At 37.3% G+C, this 16,754-nt stretch overlaps 2 protein-coding genes across 6 annotated transcripts in view; one reads left to right on the top strand and one right to left on the bottom strand.

The window, feature by feature from the left end:
• The window catches only part of LOC139758984 (phytanoyl-CoA dioxygenase, peroxisomal-like), a 38,810-nt gene that overhangs the window by 7,998 nt on the left and 14,058 nt on the right, over positions 1 to 16,754 (top strand). For 2 of the 4 annotated variants that reach the window (XM_071680855.1, XM_071680854.1), the window contains exon 2: positions 14,775 to 14,813. The gene's annotated coding sequence lies outside the window, so the exon portion shown is untranslated. Of the gene's footprint in view, positions 1 to 14,498; positions 14,827 to 16,754 lie in introns of those variants that run through there. The other 2 variants (XM_071680856.1, XM_071680853.1) reach the window with 1 other exon arrangement.
• On the bottom strand, positions 1,189 to 12,934 carry LOC139758983 (DNA polymerase beta-like). 2 transcript variants are annotated; one of them, XR_011714968.1, is made up of 8 exons: positions 12,638 to 12,931; positions 11,470 to 11,669; positions 10,675 to 10,835; positions 8,781 to 8,903; positions 7,394 to 7,559; positions 7,040 to 7,229; positions 6,018 to 6,201; positions 1,189 to 4,105 (listed from the first exon to the last, which is right to left on the bottom strand). XR_011714968.1 is itself a non-coding variant. In XM_071680852.1 (7 exons), exons 1-7 carry the CDS (start codon positions 12,705 to 12,707, stop codon positions 6,107 to 6,109), a joined length of 1,005 nt encoding a protein of 334 aa, XP_071536953.1. In that variant the 5' UTR covers positions 12,708 to 12,934; the 3' UTR covers positions 1,189 to 6,106. The 2 variants fall into 2 exon arrangements, 1 of the variants encoding a protein (XP_071536953.1); XM_071680852.1 differs by having other exon boundaries at positions 1,189 to 6,201; positions 12,638 to 12,934.

Here is a 16,754-nt window from a genome sequence, read left to right as displayed (position 1 = left end):
AATAATTTAGATTTGTTTAAATTACAGTTAGTCAGGATTATTGAGAATAAGTAAGAATACATTAGTCACATAGTTAAAAATCAGATTACATAAGAGTCAGTTGGGGTAAGTCGCTGGAAATGAGTTGCAAAAGTCTGGAATGTATTTTGAGGTTTGATGAAGGTGAGTTCTGAACGTATAGCATAAGTTGTTTGAAGGAAAGTAACTATATACCTCTCATGCCCATTCCCTCCAGGGACTACCTAAAGGTAGTGGCAATGGCATAAGTCTCCATAGCTGGTAAACTCCAGTGCCACTTCCTCGACATTACTACTCTACCCTTAACAAGCCAATTGCATAGTAGAGTTGGGAAGAATGAGTTGTCTGAGTTGAGTGTTGTCATGTGTTATGCGTGACAAGAAGAGAATGTAAGTTTGTGAACAGGATAACAACAGTTGACATGTGGTTCAGGATGGAGGAAAAGACATTTAGTTACTGGATTAGAGAAGTGCAACTTGACAGATACTGAAGTGTTGACTCACTACACAGCTGTCACAACCCCTCCTAATAGACAGGCAGGTAATAATGGCATTATACCTGCCTAGTCTGTAGCTGTCTACTAACTATTACCTACTAGGAACAATCTCACATAATATACTCACTGTTAAGTGTGTCTGAGACCAGTTTATTATTATTTTTTCTTTCATAACCACTATAAACATCAGTTCAAGGACACTTGGATTAAGGAACTCAGCTACACCATAAACATTTCTGTATATAAGCTAAATCGTCTAGATTATCACTTCATAACACAGGAGTATTGTAACTGGAACTAATATGCTGCGTTAATAAGAACTGTCAAAATTAATATGTTCAGCAAATTAGCTCAAGCAGAGATGCTATCAGAAAATCTTAAGTATATTTCTGCATTTGTTTTCAATTGATATTATTCAAACTCACACCTTTTCTAAATGTAAGTTTTACATCTTGGAGAAATGCACCATCATTGACATGGCATTGCTTATTGTATGGCAAGAAGCCACTAGTGATAGTATGAACTGCTGTTTGAATGCATCGTGACCTGCAGGTACATTAGAACTAAGTAGAATCATGGCAAAAAGTAGTAAGGTTTTTTTAAGATTATTCATAAATGAAACCTTACCATTACTGGGTTACAGAATGATAACAAAATGGTAATCACAGTCCACCAACTATTCATATATTTATTACACAATAAATAACGAAGACATACATTCAAAATAATCTAAAGCAAATGAAGAATTTTAAGTACTTAATGTCTAGTTTTCCAATAATAAAAAAGATACACTAATTTAGATTTTTGTCATAGGTTTGTCAAAAACAGTACATAAATTTACTGAAGTTTTCTGGTCGTGTTATGAAAGATAAAGTGCATATATAATCTCCCTGTCTATCTATATCTCTGATGCCCATTCCCTCCAGAAACTCCCTGAAGGGTTGGCCACACCAAAAGAGTCTCCATAACTAGTGAACTCCTGTGTCATGTCTTTGCTTTTAGTACCTTATCCTTAACAGGCCACTAGAGGGCAACTCTAGCAGTTTCTGATTCTCATAAAATGATGCAACTGCACATTGTATATTTAGCAAATAGTTATTCCACAGCTATTAAAAATGCTGTTATGTTTTATACCTGTTCTTAGAATTCTAATATTAATCATAATGGTGTATAATTCAGACCAGCTACTGCACAGTTTTCATTTCAAACTTGCACTTCACATCTTCATGGCATGTATTTTCCCAGTGTGGATAAGCTACATCCTGCACTACTGATCTCTTACTTTCCTTTCAGCTACAGATAATGGTAAAAGACAAGAAAGACAACCAATGAGTACCTAGGCAGAAGGATGAAGGGAAAAAATATGCCATGTTTAAACAAATTTCTTATAGCGATATCTACTGAAATTTACATGAGGTATCAGATAGTGATTTTTTACTCTGAGTAACCTTTCTAATCTTATGCCATAAACTGGCCAAAGTCGACAAACCTTCATTCAACTGCAAAAAACAGATAGCCTACGGATGAGACAGAATATATATTGATAATCATCCCCAGGGATATGGGAGAAAGAATTCCTCCTGCATTTTTCCTGCATGTCGTAGAGGGCAACTTAAAGAGGAGGTAGCAAGAGGTTGGAGATCCTTCCCTCCAGTTTTTACTTTTCCAAAAGAAGGAAAAGAGAAGAGGGCTAAGTGAGGATTTTCTCTCTAATACTCAGTTCTCAGTTCTTGATGCAACCTTGCTAAAGTGGGAAATGGAGAATAAGTATAAAAAAAATTTATCAAATTGCATAAATGCAATCACCAATGTATAGATAACAGAAAGGTAGCTATGACTAACACAGAACTGGCTGTCTCCAGTTTTTGCCTGCTTGCTGGGGTGGGCTGGAAACCCCAACTTAGCAAATTTAAATTATACAAAAGGTGCATGTATGCACTAAATCCACCCCATTTAAATGTGAATGGAACTGAAGCTCAAAGAAATATGTCTGATGATATTTTTCACATAGTTGACATAGTATGAATATTTCAGCTTTGGAACATACTTTTCTGACCAAACCAAATTCCATAAAAAGAAATTAATATACTCGAAATAAAATCTTGACTACATTCTGCTCTTAACTAACTTTTTTCTTTGAGGTGCATTGATATATTCGCTGTCGCCAGTTAACGGTGAGGTACTAAAGGCAAGAAGTGGCACTCAAGTTCACCCATTATGGAGACTTTTGCCGTATCCACCCCTTTGAGGGACTTCCTGAAAGGATTGGGTGTCAGAAGCATAGATATGTAGTTAATAACGATAAAATTAAATAACTTTACATATGCAATTACTGTTGGGTAAATACTGAGGTGCCTCCTCTCTCTCTCAAAAAAGTAGTAATTATGAAACCCATGTAATGTAAACTTACTAGATCAATCCTTAATCAACACAGATAAAATGATAACTGAACAAGCCAACAAGTTTGTCTTAAACACTACAAATATTCAAAATATGGAGAGAATTGAAAATGTGCCCCGTTGTTTGAATAAAAAATCTCAGTGTGGAACATTATAAGTGGTGTGTCTACAAAACAATAATGACTTAGGCAGATACACAAACCTTTCTGAAACTTGAAGCTGGCGAATTAATCATATCACTCAAGCTACATTCCATATTTTCAAAGGCAGTCTTAGTAAACTAAAGGACTAATGTTACATTAAAGTACATCACCCATCTAATAATTATTCCTACAAAGGATGAACAGAATATAAATAAACACAGGTTAATATATGAAGATCCTCAAAGGGGTTCATTTACCTGTAGGGGTCCAGGCCCTTGTGGATAAAGTCCATCATCAATCAAATGAAATATATTTACCCATAAAGGCCCATGCTTTCGCAGATACTATTCATCATGAATCATCATATGTGGTATATTTCCCACAGGTCCATGCCCTTATGGATGAAGTCCACCAGGAAGAAAATGACATTAAACCAAGTACAGAAAATTGTGAAATAACTCAGTGAAGAGGCCTGACCACCACACACAATAAAGCTTTTCATACTTATGCCATTTTCCATTATTTAAAAAATATCAATGTCAGAAATGATATTCCTTGCAGCAATGCAATTCACTCTTAGTCTAGTTACTGACAAGGCTAATAGGAAAAACAGAAATAAGTGATAACGTTTGCAAAGCTCAGCTGATCCCTGTTAGTAGTAAAGAAAACTTTATGTTTATATTTTACTCAGATTAGAAAATGAGCCACGAATGATGGAGCCAGTAGCCTGACTTGTACATGAGGTAATGTATCACTAGTCATTTCAAAATCTACTCAATAGACCCGAATTACCATTAGATCTATCTGTAACTTCTTTCATATAGAAAACTATGTAAGTATTATCAAACAACAGAGGAGTTATACTACTGTGGAAGGACAGAATATACAATATACAATACTAAATGAATGTGATGTAATGTTAGGTGATACATGTCTACTGAGAGAAGGGACTTTTTACTTCTACTTCCTTGGTACCTATTATGAAATAGTATATCAAATATGAAATAAACCAATCATCCATACAATCTAAAAAGTTCCATTATACTTAATTTTTTTTTTTTTTTTTTTTGCTTTGTCGCTGTCTCCCGCGTTTGCGAGGTAGCGCAAGGAAACAGACGAAAGAAATGGCCCAACCCACCCCCATACACATGCCTTGATTCAATCCACTGACAGCACATCAACCCCGGTATACCACATCGCTCCAATTCACTCTATTCTTTGCCCTCCTTTCACCCTCCTGCATGTTCAGGCCCCGATCACACAAAATCTTTTTCACTCCATCTTTCCACCTCCAATTTGGTCTCCCTCTTCTCCTCGTTCCCTCCACCTCCGACACATATATCCTCTTGGTCAATCTTTCCTCACTCATTCTCTCCATGTGACCAAACCATTTCAAAACACCCTCTTCTGCTCTCTCAACCACGCTCTTTTTATTTCCACACATCTCTCTTACCCTTACGTTACTTACTCGATCAAACCACCTTACACCACACATTGTCCTCAAACATCTCATTTCCAGCACATCCATCCTCCTGCGCACAACTCTATCCATAGTCCACGCCTCGCAACCATACAACATTGTTGGAACCACTATTCCTTCAAACATACCCATTTTTGCTTTCCGAGATAATGTTCTCGACTTCCACACATTCTTCAAGGCTCCCAGAATTTTCGCCCCCTCCCCCACCCTATGATCCACTTCCACTTCCATGGTTCCATCCGCTGCCAGATCCACTCCCAGATATCTAAAACACTTCACTTCCTCCAGTTTTTCTCCATTCAAACTCACCTCCCAATTGAATTGACCCCCAACCCTACTGTACCTAATAACCTTGCTCTTATTCACATTTACTCTTAACTTTCTTCTTTCACACACTTTACCAAACTCAGTCACCAGCTTCTGCAGTTTCTCACATGAATCAGCCACCAGCGCTGTATCATCAGCGAACAACAACTGACTCACTTCCCAAGCTCTCTCATCCCCAACAGACTTCATCCTTGCCCCTCTTTCCAAAACTCTTGCATTCACCTCCCCAACAACCCCATCCATAAACAAATTAAACAACCATGGAGACATCACATACCCCTGCCGCAAACCTACATTCACTGAGAACCAACCACTTTCCTCTCTTCCTACACGTACACATGCCTTACATCCTCGATAAAAACTTTTCACTGCTTCTAACAACTTGCCTCCCACATCATATATTCTTAATACCTTCCACAGAGCATCTCTATCAACTCTATCATATGCCTTCTCCAGATCCATAAATGCTACATACAAATCCATTTGCTTTTCTAAGTATTTCTCACATACATTCTTCAAAGCAAACACCTGATCCACACATCCTCTACCACTTCTGAAACCACACTGCTCTTCCCCAATCTGATGCTCTGTACATGCCTTCACCCTCTCAATCAATACCCTCCCATATAATTTGCCAGGAATACTCAACAAACTTATACCTCTGTAATTTGAGCACTCACTCTTATCCCCTTTGCCTTTGTACAATGGCACTATGCACGCATTCCGCCAATCCTCAGGCACTTCACCATGAGTCATACATACATTAAATAACCTTACCAACCAGTCAACAATACAGTCACCCCCTTTTTTTAATAAATTCCACTGCAATACTATCCAAACCTGCTGCCTTGCCGGCTTTCATCTTCCGCAAAGCTTTTACTACCTCTTCTCTGTTTACCAACTCATTTTCCCTAACCCTCGCACTTTGCACACCACCTCGACCAAAACACCCTATATCTGCCACTCTATCATCAAACACATTCAACAAACCTTCAAAATACTCACTCCATCTCCTTCTCACATCACCACTACTTGTTATCACCTCCCCATTTGCGCCCTTCACTGAAGTTCCCATTTGCTCCCTTGTCTTACGCACTTTATTTACCTCCTTCCAGAACATCTTTTTATTCTCCCTAAAATCTAATGATACTTAAATGTTTCCTGCTATTTCAAAGAAAAAATCAAAAGAATTAACATATGGAAAAAGATCTGATATTTCGTCTTTTGCAGCTCACATTTGTTATTATACACTACGTTCATGAGGTGGTTTGTATTTGTAGTTGATGTAGTCAAATATATCCTCTTCACTTGACACTGGCAGTGATTCACCAGGTACACCTGAAAAGGACAAGATTCTGTACAGTCAAGTAACTTTTTCAACATACCAAAGACATTTCTTTTCTATATACTCAGATGTCTATTCATACCATTTGTCTTTATGGCAACTTGATATTTCAATTACATCTATCTTAAATTCAAAATTTCTTTGTCCAAAATTCAAGATGGCCTCATCTGGCATAAAAATAAGAATGTGCCAGAGTTAGGCTTGGTGCGTCAAAAAATCATTAAATTTGAAATACAATTTATGTGCAGCATGCGAAGTGACACCTTATGATAAAGGAAAAGGTTTTGATTTGTAAAAATGTGGTGGAAATTGGTTATAATGATGTATATGAATAGAGACAGTGTTCATGAAATCAGGGTTCCAATCAACATGCATCCTTCTCTGTACACTATATCTGGGTTCTGTCTGTTTCATCAAGACTGCCTGAAATGAACTAAAGTCTGTTACACACTAGTTTGAACATGAAATAATTCAAACATGCTCAAATGATCTCACCTGATCAAGTTCTAACACAACAGAATTATCTCTGCAGAGTTATTCTCCCCTTTCAAACTTAAACTTACTCTTCAACATGCACATGGTATCAACAAAACTATTCTCCATCAAAAACATTCTAAAAATATTTCATCACCTCAGCTAATTGCACCTTAAACTAAGTCAAACATCTAAATAATCTAAATTATCCTTTATTTTAATCAACATCATAAAATCATTTATGGTAAAATGTTTTCTGCTGTAAATTGATCTTAGTACATTCAAACACAATCAGCTGAACGCAATTCAAATCAGATGCATCATCCACTCCCTTAGCTGTGTTGGAAAAAGACTTACCTGTACTGCCAAGAGGTCTAACGCTGTATTCATTTAAGGTAAAGCCTTGCTCTAAAGCATGTGCCCTCATAGCCTTGTTAAACATGTCTGAACCAGTAAAATAGAGAACTCCACAGAAGTACTGGTCATGAAACAACAGGCGAATGTCCAGACGACGATGAGGCAGGCTCTCCTCTAAATGACATACACCCTATGAGGAAATTAGTAGTCATTTAGGGTGCAGATGATGTCAAAGACTATAATAAAAGGAACTAAGTTTATACTGTATTTAAGAGACATAATGTTAATGCTTTATGAACTTTCCTTCTCTATTCATATCATTTCATATCAAGTCACAAAGCAATGTAAACAAACCATGAATTTTGTTTCCCCCATGGAGAGTGTATCCGTCACCAAGCCATTATCTTTCAATGTGCTAACAACTTTGCTCAGCAGGACAGGACTTTTTTTGCCTGATTCAGATGTGTGAGATGGGTGTGTCAGCAGAGCATCTACGTCTCCACTGGTTTTAGCTCCACGCCTGTAAAAATGAACAAAAATAAAATATCTATCATTTCATATCAACTACTAACCTAACCATGAACTAAAGAAAGTACATAATAAGCCATTATGTGAATTTCTACATTTCTGAATAACAAATTACAACAAGAAGGTATATACACTCGTAAGTATAAATATGAACTTATGCTTAATAATCTGCCCATGTTGCTTTCCTAAGAGCTGAAAATACTGTATTTCATATCTGATATATTCATTAAACAGAAAATGTAAACTCATCATGAGTTAAAAATAATAAAATAAGCATTACTTTCATAAAGGTTTTAAAGCTACTGTAAGGTTTCTGATAGCAGAACTCAACCTAAAACACTATTCGTAGGGTTAGAACATGAGATGTAGGACAACAAAAAACTAAAGATTATTTTGCTTTAAAAAAAAAAAATACAAATTTAGTGCTCCTGAACTCTGCTGCAAGCAGTTTCATCATGGAAAAAACTTCAATGACAGTTTTGCCATCAATGAATGGAAAAGAATAAAGTCTTGTTGAGGACCTTCTTGCTCCAGAGAAGCCTATAATATCCCTGCTCCTGCATGGAGTGCAGCCTCAAAGCAGCAAGAGCCCCATATAAGAGGTCCTGGGGTTGAATAACATAATAACAGTACAAACTAGAAATGAAGAATGTGGAACACACTATCGTTAGAACAAAGTGAGTAACTGCTGTGAGATATATGATAAACTTACACGATTGTGAAAAATAAAAAAATCACAGTTGAAAGAGCTAATGAAAAAAACAGAAACTACACCACAAAAAGATACTTCACAACCAGAGTTGATAAAACACTATGGTTTAGGCCATATTACGACCTAAGCTTTAAAACACTGAACTATTCAAGGAAAAAAAAAACTATAAAATTATGAAAAGTCTGAAAGACTCTTCTTAACACAGCAAAATATGAAAAGCAGGATAAAAGTAATGAAGACAGGAAATGTATGACAATGTTAGAAAGAGTCATGAAAGAGAAAAGGTTGAAGAATACTCAGGTCACAGTAAAATATATGCACACCAAAGTAATTAGATAAAGTTATTTATTAAGACTCAGACCCTTGTGAATGTTAATCAACAAATGAGTAAGGTGCACCAAATGAAAAGACACACAATTGATCAAAATCAATCAAACTTCTCAAAATTTTAAAGGGAAAGTAAAATCTACAGTGAATATTAAAGATATTTTTTACTATTACCTATAGCTGCCACAGATGGTAACTATGTAGTCTGGGTCAAGACTGGTGATATGTTTATTCAGTTGCTCCTCAATCTTTTCAACTTCTTCCCTTGGAATCCTCATCTCAAAATCTTCAAAATACCTAATGAAAAATGTTTGAACATATATAAGATGATAATGACAAGATAAACACACACTGGAATGACCTGACAAACAAAAAGCAACTGCCCTTCCAGCCTAGATTTAAATTTAACACCACTCCACCTGAAACAACATTCCTAGACTTGTATGAGTTGTCTTTTCCTGTCTATGTTCTCAACACAACTCATCTGTCCACTACAACAAACACTGATTCAATGCATTACATGACTCCTCACACTCAGGATGAAACTTCCACTTTAAACACACTTAGCAATTACTCTTCAACTGTCCTGTAATAACTCCATAAAGGCATATACACATCACACATCTTGACTTGTAGTCCCACCAGCCCAGAGGTTGTGGCCAGCTTCCTGAGCACTGCAAAAACCCCATACTGAGGCCACAGTCACTCATATACATTCTCTAGCTGTCATACATAATGCACCAAAACCACAGCCCCCTATCCACAACCAGGCCACATACCTTTCCATGATTTCCCCTGCCTACTTCATATGCCTAGGTTCAGTCCAATGACAGTGTTCCCCACTCCCCGTATAACACATTGCTCCAATTCACTCTATCCCATGCACATCTATTTCCTTTGTGTATACTCAGCCCCTGACCACTCAAGTTATTTTTCAGTCCATCCTTCCATCTCCAATTTAGTCTCCCCCTTTCCTTCTCCACTTCATTTCTGCCACATATATCCATTTTTTGTCAACCTCTCCTCACCCTCTTCAACCACTCTTTTCTTAATACTGCACCTCTCTGTTACCCTTTTATTACTAACTCAAAGTATCTCATGCCACATATTGTCCTTGAACATTTCATTTCCAACACATCCATCCTCCTCTGCAAATCCCCATCTATAGCCTATGCCTCTTGTCCATGCAATATCACTGGAAACTACTATACTTTCAAACACAAACCACTTTTCCCTCTTCACATATTTTTCAATGCTCACACAACATTTGCCCCTTATCCGACTATATGACTCACTTCTACTTCCATGGTTTCACTTGCTGACATGTCCACTTCCAGGTAGTTAAAAACACTTCATTTCCTCCAAAGGTTTCTCCATTCAAGCACACACCTTGACTGACCCATCTCTCTTCTCTAATAAACCTAATAACCTTGCTCTTATCCATATCAACTCTCTTCTTCTTTTCATCCACACTTCCAAACTCAATCACCAACTACTGCAGTTTCTCACTTGAATCTGCCACCAGTGCTGTATCAGTAGACAACTCATTCACCTCCCATACTCCCTTATCCCCTACATACTGCATAATCACCACTCTCTCCAAGACCCTTGTATTTACCTTCCTCCCATCCTATCCACAGACAAATTAAAGAGCCATGGTGACATCACATACCGCTACCACAGACCAACCTTCAACTAGAACCATTCATTCTCCTCTCTTCCTACTCGCACACATCTTGCACCATTGGTAAAAAACTTTACATGCTTCTAGCAGCTTTCTTCCACCATATCTTCATATGACCTTTCATAAGGCAATTCTATCATATGCTTTCTACAGACCCATGCCACGAACAAATCCTGATCCACGCATCCTGCTTCTGAAAAAAAATTGTTCCTCCCCAGTCTGATGCTCTGTATATGCCTTCACCATCTTAATCACCACACTCCTACACAATTTACCAGGTACATTCAAGAAACTTATACCTCTATAGTATCTCAACCTGAATCCTGATGTATTAATTACAAAATCCTAGCCTATGCCACATGCCCCTTGACTGTTTATGCTTACTTTAATCCAATGATCTGGTGATGAGTGAGTTTTTTCTCATTTTTGCGTAAGTCCTCTATTGTTAAGATTCCATCCTCAACCAACTCCCTTGCTTTGGCTGGTCCAACGCCTGATATGCGTGTCATCAAGTTGATGGCAGCATTTTCATCATCACCACGAATCTGCAAGTTTTATTCTATCATGTATGTATAATGAAAATAATCAAAGGACTGCTTGCTAACACTGAAAAATAAAATTATGAAGAAGCTATAAGGCAGTGCAATCTTTTTAAAAAACAACACATGTGTTCTGACATGAGAAATGGGAAATAACACATAAAACTGAGCACAGTGAGAAAGGGAATATTAATCAGGTGGAAATACAGTTGTATAAGAGATCATTAAAGAATAAGATACTTAACCATGGAAAGGTCTGTGGGGCCTGGATGTGGAAAGGGAGCTGTGGTTTTGGTGCATTACACATGACAGCTAGAGACTGAGTGTGAGTGGATGTTTTTTTTTTTTTTTTAATCTGTTTTCTTCGTGCAATCTCACTGAAGCAGGGGGTAGCAATGCTGTTTCCTGTATGGTGGGGTAGCACCAGGAACAGATGAAGGTAAGCATGAATATGTACATGTGTATATAAGTGTATGTATATGTATGTATGTGTTTGTATGGGCGTTTATGTATATAAATGTGTATATGAGTGGATGGGCCATTCTTCATCTGTTTCCTGGCACTATTATCAATATGAACATCAGAATCATGATCTATTAAGCATAACTGTTCCACTCAAGTAAACGATAAAAATATTTACCTTCTCAATTTTCTGCATCTTCCCTGTTTTGAGGAACTCATCAATTTTATCACCTATCTTGCTACCAACACCCTTCAGTTTCTTTGCTTCACTTCCACTCTCAATGCGAGCAGACTGTTGTGCCAAAACCGAAGCAGCATTGCGGTAGGCATTGTATTTGTGGATGTTACGATTAACATTTCGCTCATATTCTGCAATTTCTGAGAGATAACAATTGTGTAAATGTCACAAAAGGCAATATTTTAGGTGTAGTCAACCTGCTTTTAATTCTAACTGTTCATGTGTTTTTTCTAAACATCCTAACTTAAACTCTTCTACTGTACGCCCAAACTCGTCCATACACTTGAATATTTTAGCATTCGTGGGAAACCAATGAAGTGGTCAGGTATCAAACTCAGAAACCAGAATCAATCCATCTCTTAGTGATGTGAGTACTCATAGAGTGTCCTAGGAATTCTAACATATTCATTAGAATGTATTTTTTTTTTTAGTGAATCACATACATACTTATGAGAGTGTATGTGCATGTGTGTGCGATGAAATACCAATAATGATATGTAATCATCAGTTATGATGTAAGATTCAATAATACTCTCGAAAAATTGAGAAATGTTCATTATAGTGAAAACACGTAAGGCCAAATATAAAGGAAAGTCCTTCAAACCTGTTACATTCTTTACATATATGGTTACCTTTATTCTATTTCATCTGTCCGAGCAGCAGACTATGTAAATGTTGGTATATCTTTACCATTAAACTCGGCTGTTACGAGTTTTTATATATTATGTTGATTTTTTACAAGTATTTATATTATATAAATGAAATCTACTTTTTCATTGCTTTTCATAAACCTAACTAATGATGTTCCATTTTTGTTGCAGAATTCAATATACTGCCATGAATTACACTTTAAATTAAGTCTTCTCTACACACTAACCCATATCTATAATTCCCAATTTGCTCCTCCGATCTCTTCCACAACAACGGTTCTAAATTTCTAACTTAATAAAGTTGGTGAGATTTACTTTGAACATGACCTTAATGACACTCATGAATATAATTTGGGTCGAGATGTGACAATTTGATTTTGAGGCGTTGTTACCCTTAATAACTACCCTACTAATATATGCACAACCAAATATCCATATGCACAACCAAATGTCCATACCCATCAATAAATCACATATATCAGCATTAGGGTTGCTATCTGCCGATGGGGCTTTGCGCTTTAGGCTCATCTTCTTCCCTAGGCTTCAGCTCAGCTTGGTGGCCAACGTCGCTCTGTCTTCTTCTTAATATTCCTATCTTTCCAGAATGAAACTCAAGACTTCTTTCTTGTTTATCTCTCCGGTTTACATGAAGCTCATTGGCTGGTAAATTATATAAACTGCTTGTTAGTCCCTGTAGTGGACAGGAGGAGTGATCACCAGCCGCTCTGGATGGGATGGATGTGTTTGTTTACATCATCATCAACCTCCTTCCCATCCACCAGAAATGCTTTTTTTTATTATTATTATCTTTCCCCCCATGACACACCAGCCTAAATACAATGATGTATTTACTTAATTATACAATAATGTAGTCTTTTACAAAATCTATATATGTCTGTAGCTTTTATGTAATACACAAGTGTTGTATATATATATATGACACCATCAGCTCAACAAGATTCAACGGGTTTCTTCTGAGCAAATTCCTGGCTCAATAATGTTCATATTTATTATTCCCGGTCACTATTATAATCAACTATATCTATATTATAGTCATAATGATATAAGGCAGTCAAGGTACAGTTATGAGACTAATTCATACAGGAAAACACTTTTTTTTTTTTTTTTTTTTATCTCGCCGCACGTAAGAACGATACGCCTATTGTGCACGACCATCGACGTCCCTTGAGCACGACGGTACGACCCCTTGAACACGACGGAACGATCCTTGAGCACGACGGCAACGACCCTTGAACACGGCGGTACGACCCTTGAGCACGACGCTACGACCCCTTGAGCACGACGGAACGACCCTTGAGCACGACGGTACGACCCTTGAGCATAACGGAACGACCATTGAGCACGACGCTACGACCCCTTGAGCACGACGGAACGACCCTTGAGCACGACGGTACGACCCTTGAGCATAACGGAACGACCATTGAGCACGACGGAACGACCCTTGAGCACGACGGTACGACCATTGAGCACGACGGTACGACCCTTGAGCACGACGGAACGACCCTTAAGCACAACGGAACGACCCTTGAGCACGACGGAACGACCCTTGAACACGACGGTACGACCCTTGAGCACGACGGAACGACCCATGAGCACGACGGAACGACCCTTAAGCACAACGGAACGACCCTTGAGCACGACGGAACGACCCTTGAGCACGACGGTACGGCCTTTGAGCACAACGGAACGACCCTTAAGCACAACGTAACGACCCTTGAGCACGATGGAAGACTATAGAGCACAGCAGTTGGACTTCTACCCTGTACGATACATACAACCCATGAATACAATGCCATAAGTTTTAACATGACCCTTAATGATTAGGTCAAAGTTTAGGTCATCATACCTTAGGGTCGTAAGGTCATTTTCAGTAGGTTATAGATATCATCATATGTGACGACCGTATATACTTTGTCATAGTGTAGAATATGATGTGCATAAGCTTCATAAATTCATACCAATTTCATGTCAAAATGATTATACTGGCAATGAGCTGCAATTCTAAGGGCAATTACGATTCCTTAATCACATCCAAGGTACGACCATACACAACAACCATTTGAACACGAGGGAACAACCCTAGTGCTCAATGATGTTATCTATAAGCATGACGGTACGACACTAAACCTTAAGGACATGACCTCTAAGCACCAACCTTGGTTCTTTTGACGTTGGGGTCAGGTCATGACCCAGAACCATCGTAATCCAAGGGTCGTACCATCGATTTTAAGGGTCGTAGGTTTAATGAAGGGAAAGCGGGCTATGGAAGGCATGTTGACACTTGGCCAAGTAACAAACATGATCCCGGAATTCTTACTACTTTGTAGATATAAAGCATTTTAATGATAATTTTCCACGTAACACATTTTGACACGAGTTCGTCTATTCCCGTTAGTATGCTAGAGGAGTTTGAGAATAATATTTTCACTGGAAGACATCAAATTTATTAATTATAAGAGAGAAATTGAAGGGGAGAAGGCGGCAACTTATGGCATCTCACCAGTACAAAGCTCAGTAGATAAATGTAAATATTAGCTTAGCATATTCCCATGCACGGACTCAGGGCAAGCTTAACAGTCTCCCCTGTTATACTACTTCAAATTAAACCTTGAGGTAAGACCTAACAGTAAGTACCATCTATATTAGTTACCTGAGATGACGTAACAATTTAATTCTAAAAGCTTAAAACTGTGATAAAGTATCATCAGTGTAAAAATGCTAATGAATAACAGGCTCTGATGATGGCCATTAAGTGTACACCAGTACCCAGAACCTTGTTGCCAGATATGGTCATGACTTTTATGTCAAGTCAAAAGAAAGATTATGATGGTTATTGAGTTTTAAGGTGGAGGGAATTTGGAGAGGCAACTTATGCTGTTCTTTTACTGTATTAAGAACAGAATTAAGATATGAGGCAAATTTTGACAATAAATAAGTAAACCAAAAGGAGGGCTATGAAGATCAGGGAAAAGTGGGAGTATTTGATGTAAGAGTAGGCAAAACACTTATATATAACGAAAGTTATTAAATCTTCACCGAAGTTCTCGTAACATCTAATATGTATTGTTTTTGATGTATTTGAAAAACATATGATCATTTTAGTCCCACGTTTACATGGAGTTGCTAGGCATTGTGTGTGTTTGTTACCTACCACATGAAACAACTCCTGTGAAATATTTTTACAATGTGGTGGGAAGTATGAGACAAGATCTCTTGTATATTTGAATTGTAACTTTGAATATTTGGGTAAATCATGGTTGATTTTATAGGTTATGTTGATTGCTAGAATTATTTCTCCAGTTCTTATGACTAACTACAATGTCCCTGATCTTCATAGCCTTTCCCATTACTAATTAATTTATTGTTAGTGTATGAGGAAAAAATACACTTCTGCCACAAAACATTATACATAATGCTCCATAGTTCAATTTCTTGTGTTTCTAAATTAATTAGTACTAAAATAACAGATTTTATAAGGGCTGATAAGGGAGTTAACACTTTGGGAAAGATTAGAATGTTTAAAAAAAAAAGAGATATTGACAATATCTCTAATTAATGACAAACAGACATGTCACTTGTCTAAATTATGCCTCTGAAAATCTTCGTTTTAGGGTTGAAAAGTTCATGCTATTCTAGAGAGAGTGGAGACTTTACAACAAGTACAGAATACTGCACAGAAATAGACACCAACATATCTTGAAAGATTGGTGTGAAAGTCCTCAGTTATGACATATGAAATTACTTTTAGCAAACTTAATAGAGAAACAGTTGTCTCTTGCAAAAAGATGTCAGGATGGATTTTAAGAACCTCGAAAAGAAGAGGTAAAACTGATGCTGACATACTTCAAGGAACTAATGCTGTTAGCTGTTCGCTAATGTCACTTCTCAGGGTTGACAAAATTCAGTGTATTTCTTTTCATATTTAACTGCTGCTTCCTGCATCAGTGAAGTTGTGCCAAGAGAAGACAAAGGAAGGCCATATCCATTCTCCAGCTGTCATGTGTTATGTATCGAAACCACATATCACAATGTATACTTAGGAAGTTCTGGAAAGCATGGATTGCAACTTTCACTCAAATTTAGTTTCCTATTGGTATGATAGGCAAGGACTACAGTAAACAATACAGTAAATACAGTACAAAGAAACTCTAAACAACCACCAAAATTATGAGGGATTACCAAAGACAGTAATAGCCTCTTCACTTCCATAATATGGTAATGATTAAATGTGTATAGGAAGATTAACGAAGAATACATCTAAGATAAGTAAGGACAGCATTTGCCATTTAGAACAGATGTGATGCAGTATCATGAGATGATATGATTAGAAGTGAAGTTGTCAGGAGCTTACAAGCAACAGATTGTAATAAAGTACTGGGTAGTGAATAAGATGCCAATGTGGATATCCCTGTAATAACTGAATGATTATGGGTCTAACACTTTACTTTAACATTTGATGTTGCCAGTTTAGGTTTTCAATGCTGTTGGCTGTTACAATTAATTTACAACTATGAAAATTGAAAACCATTGCTCTAAAAGTTGATATGAACTCTA

Source organism: Panulirus ornatus, chromosome 32 (genome assembly GCF_036320965.1).
Source record: "Panulirus ornatus isolate Po-2019 chromosome 32, ASM3632096v1, whole genome shotgun sequence".
Classification (NCBI taxonomy): Eukaryota; Metazoa; Arthropoda; class Malacostraca; order Decapoda; family Palinuridae; genus Panulirus; species Panulirus ornatus.
Note: the sequence above shows the minus strand (reverse complement) of the source record. Positions and strands in the feature narration are given on the sequence as shown.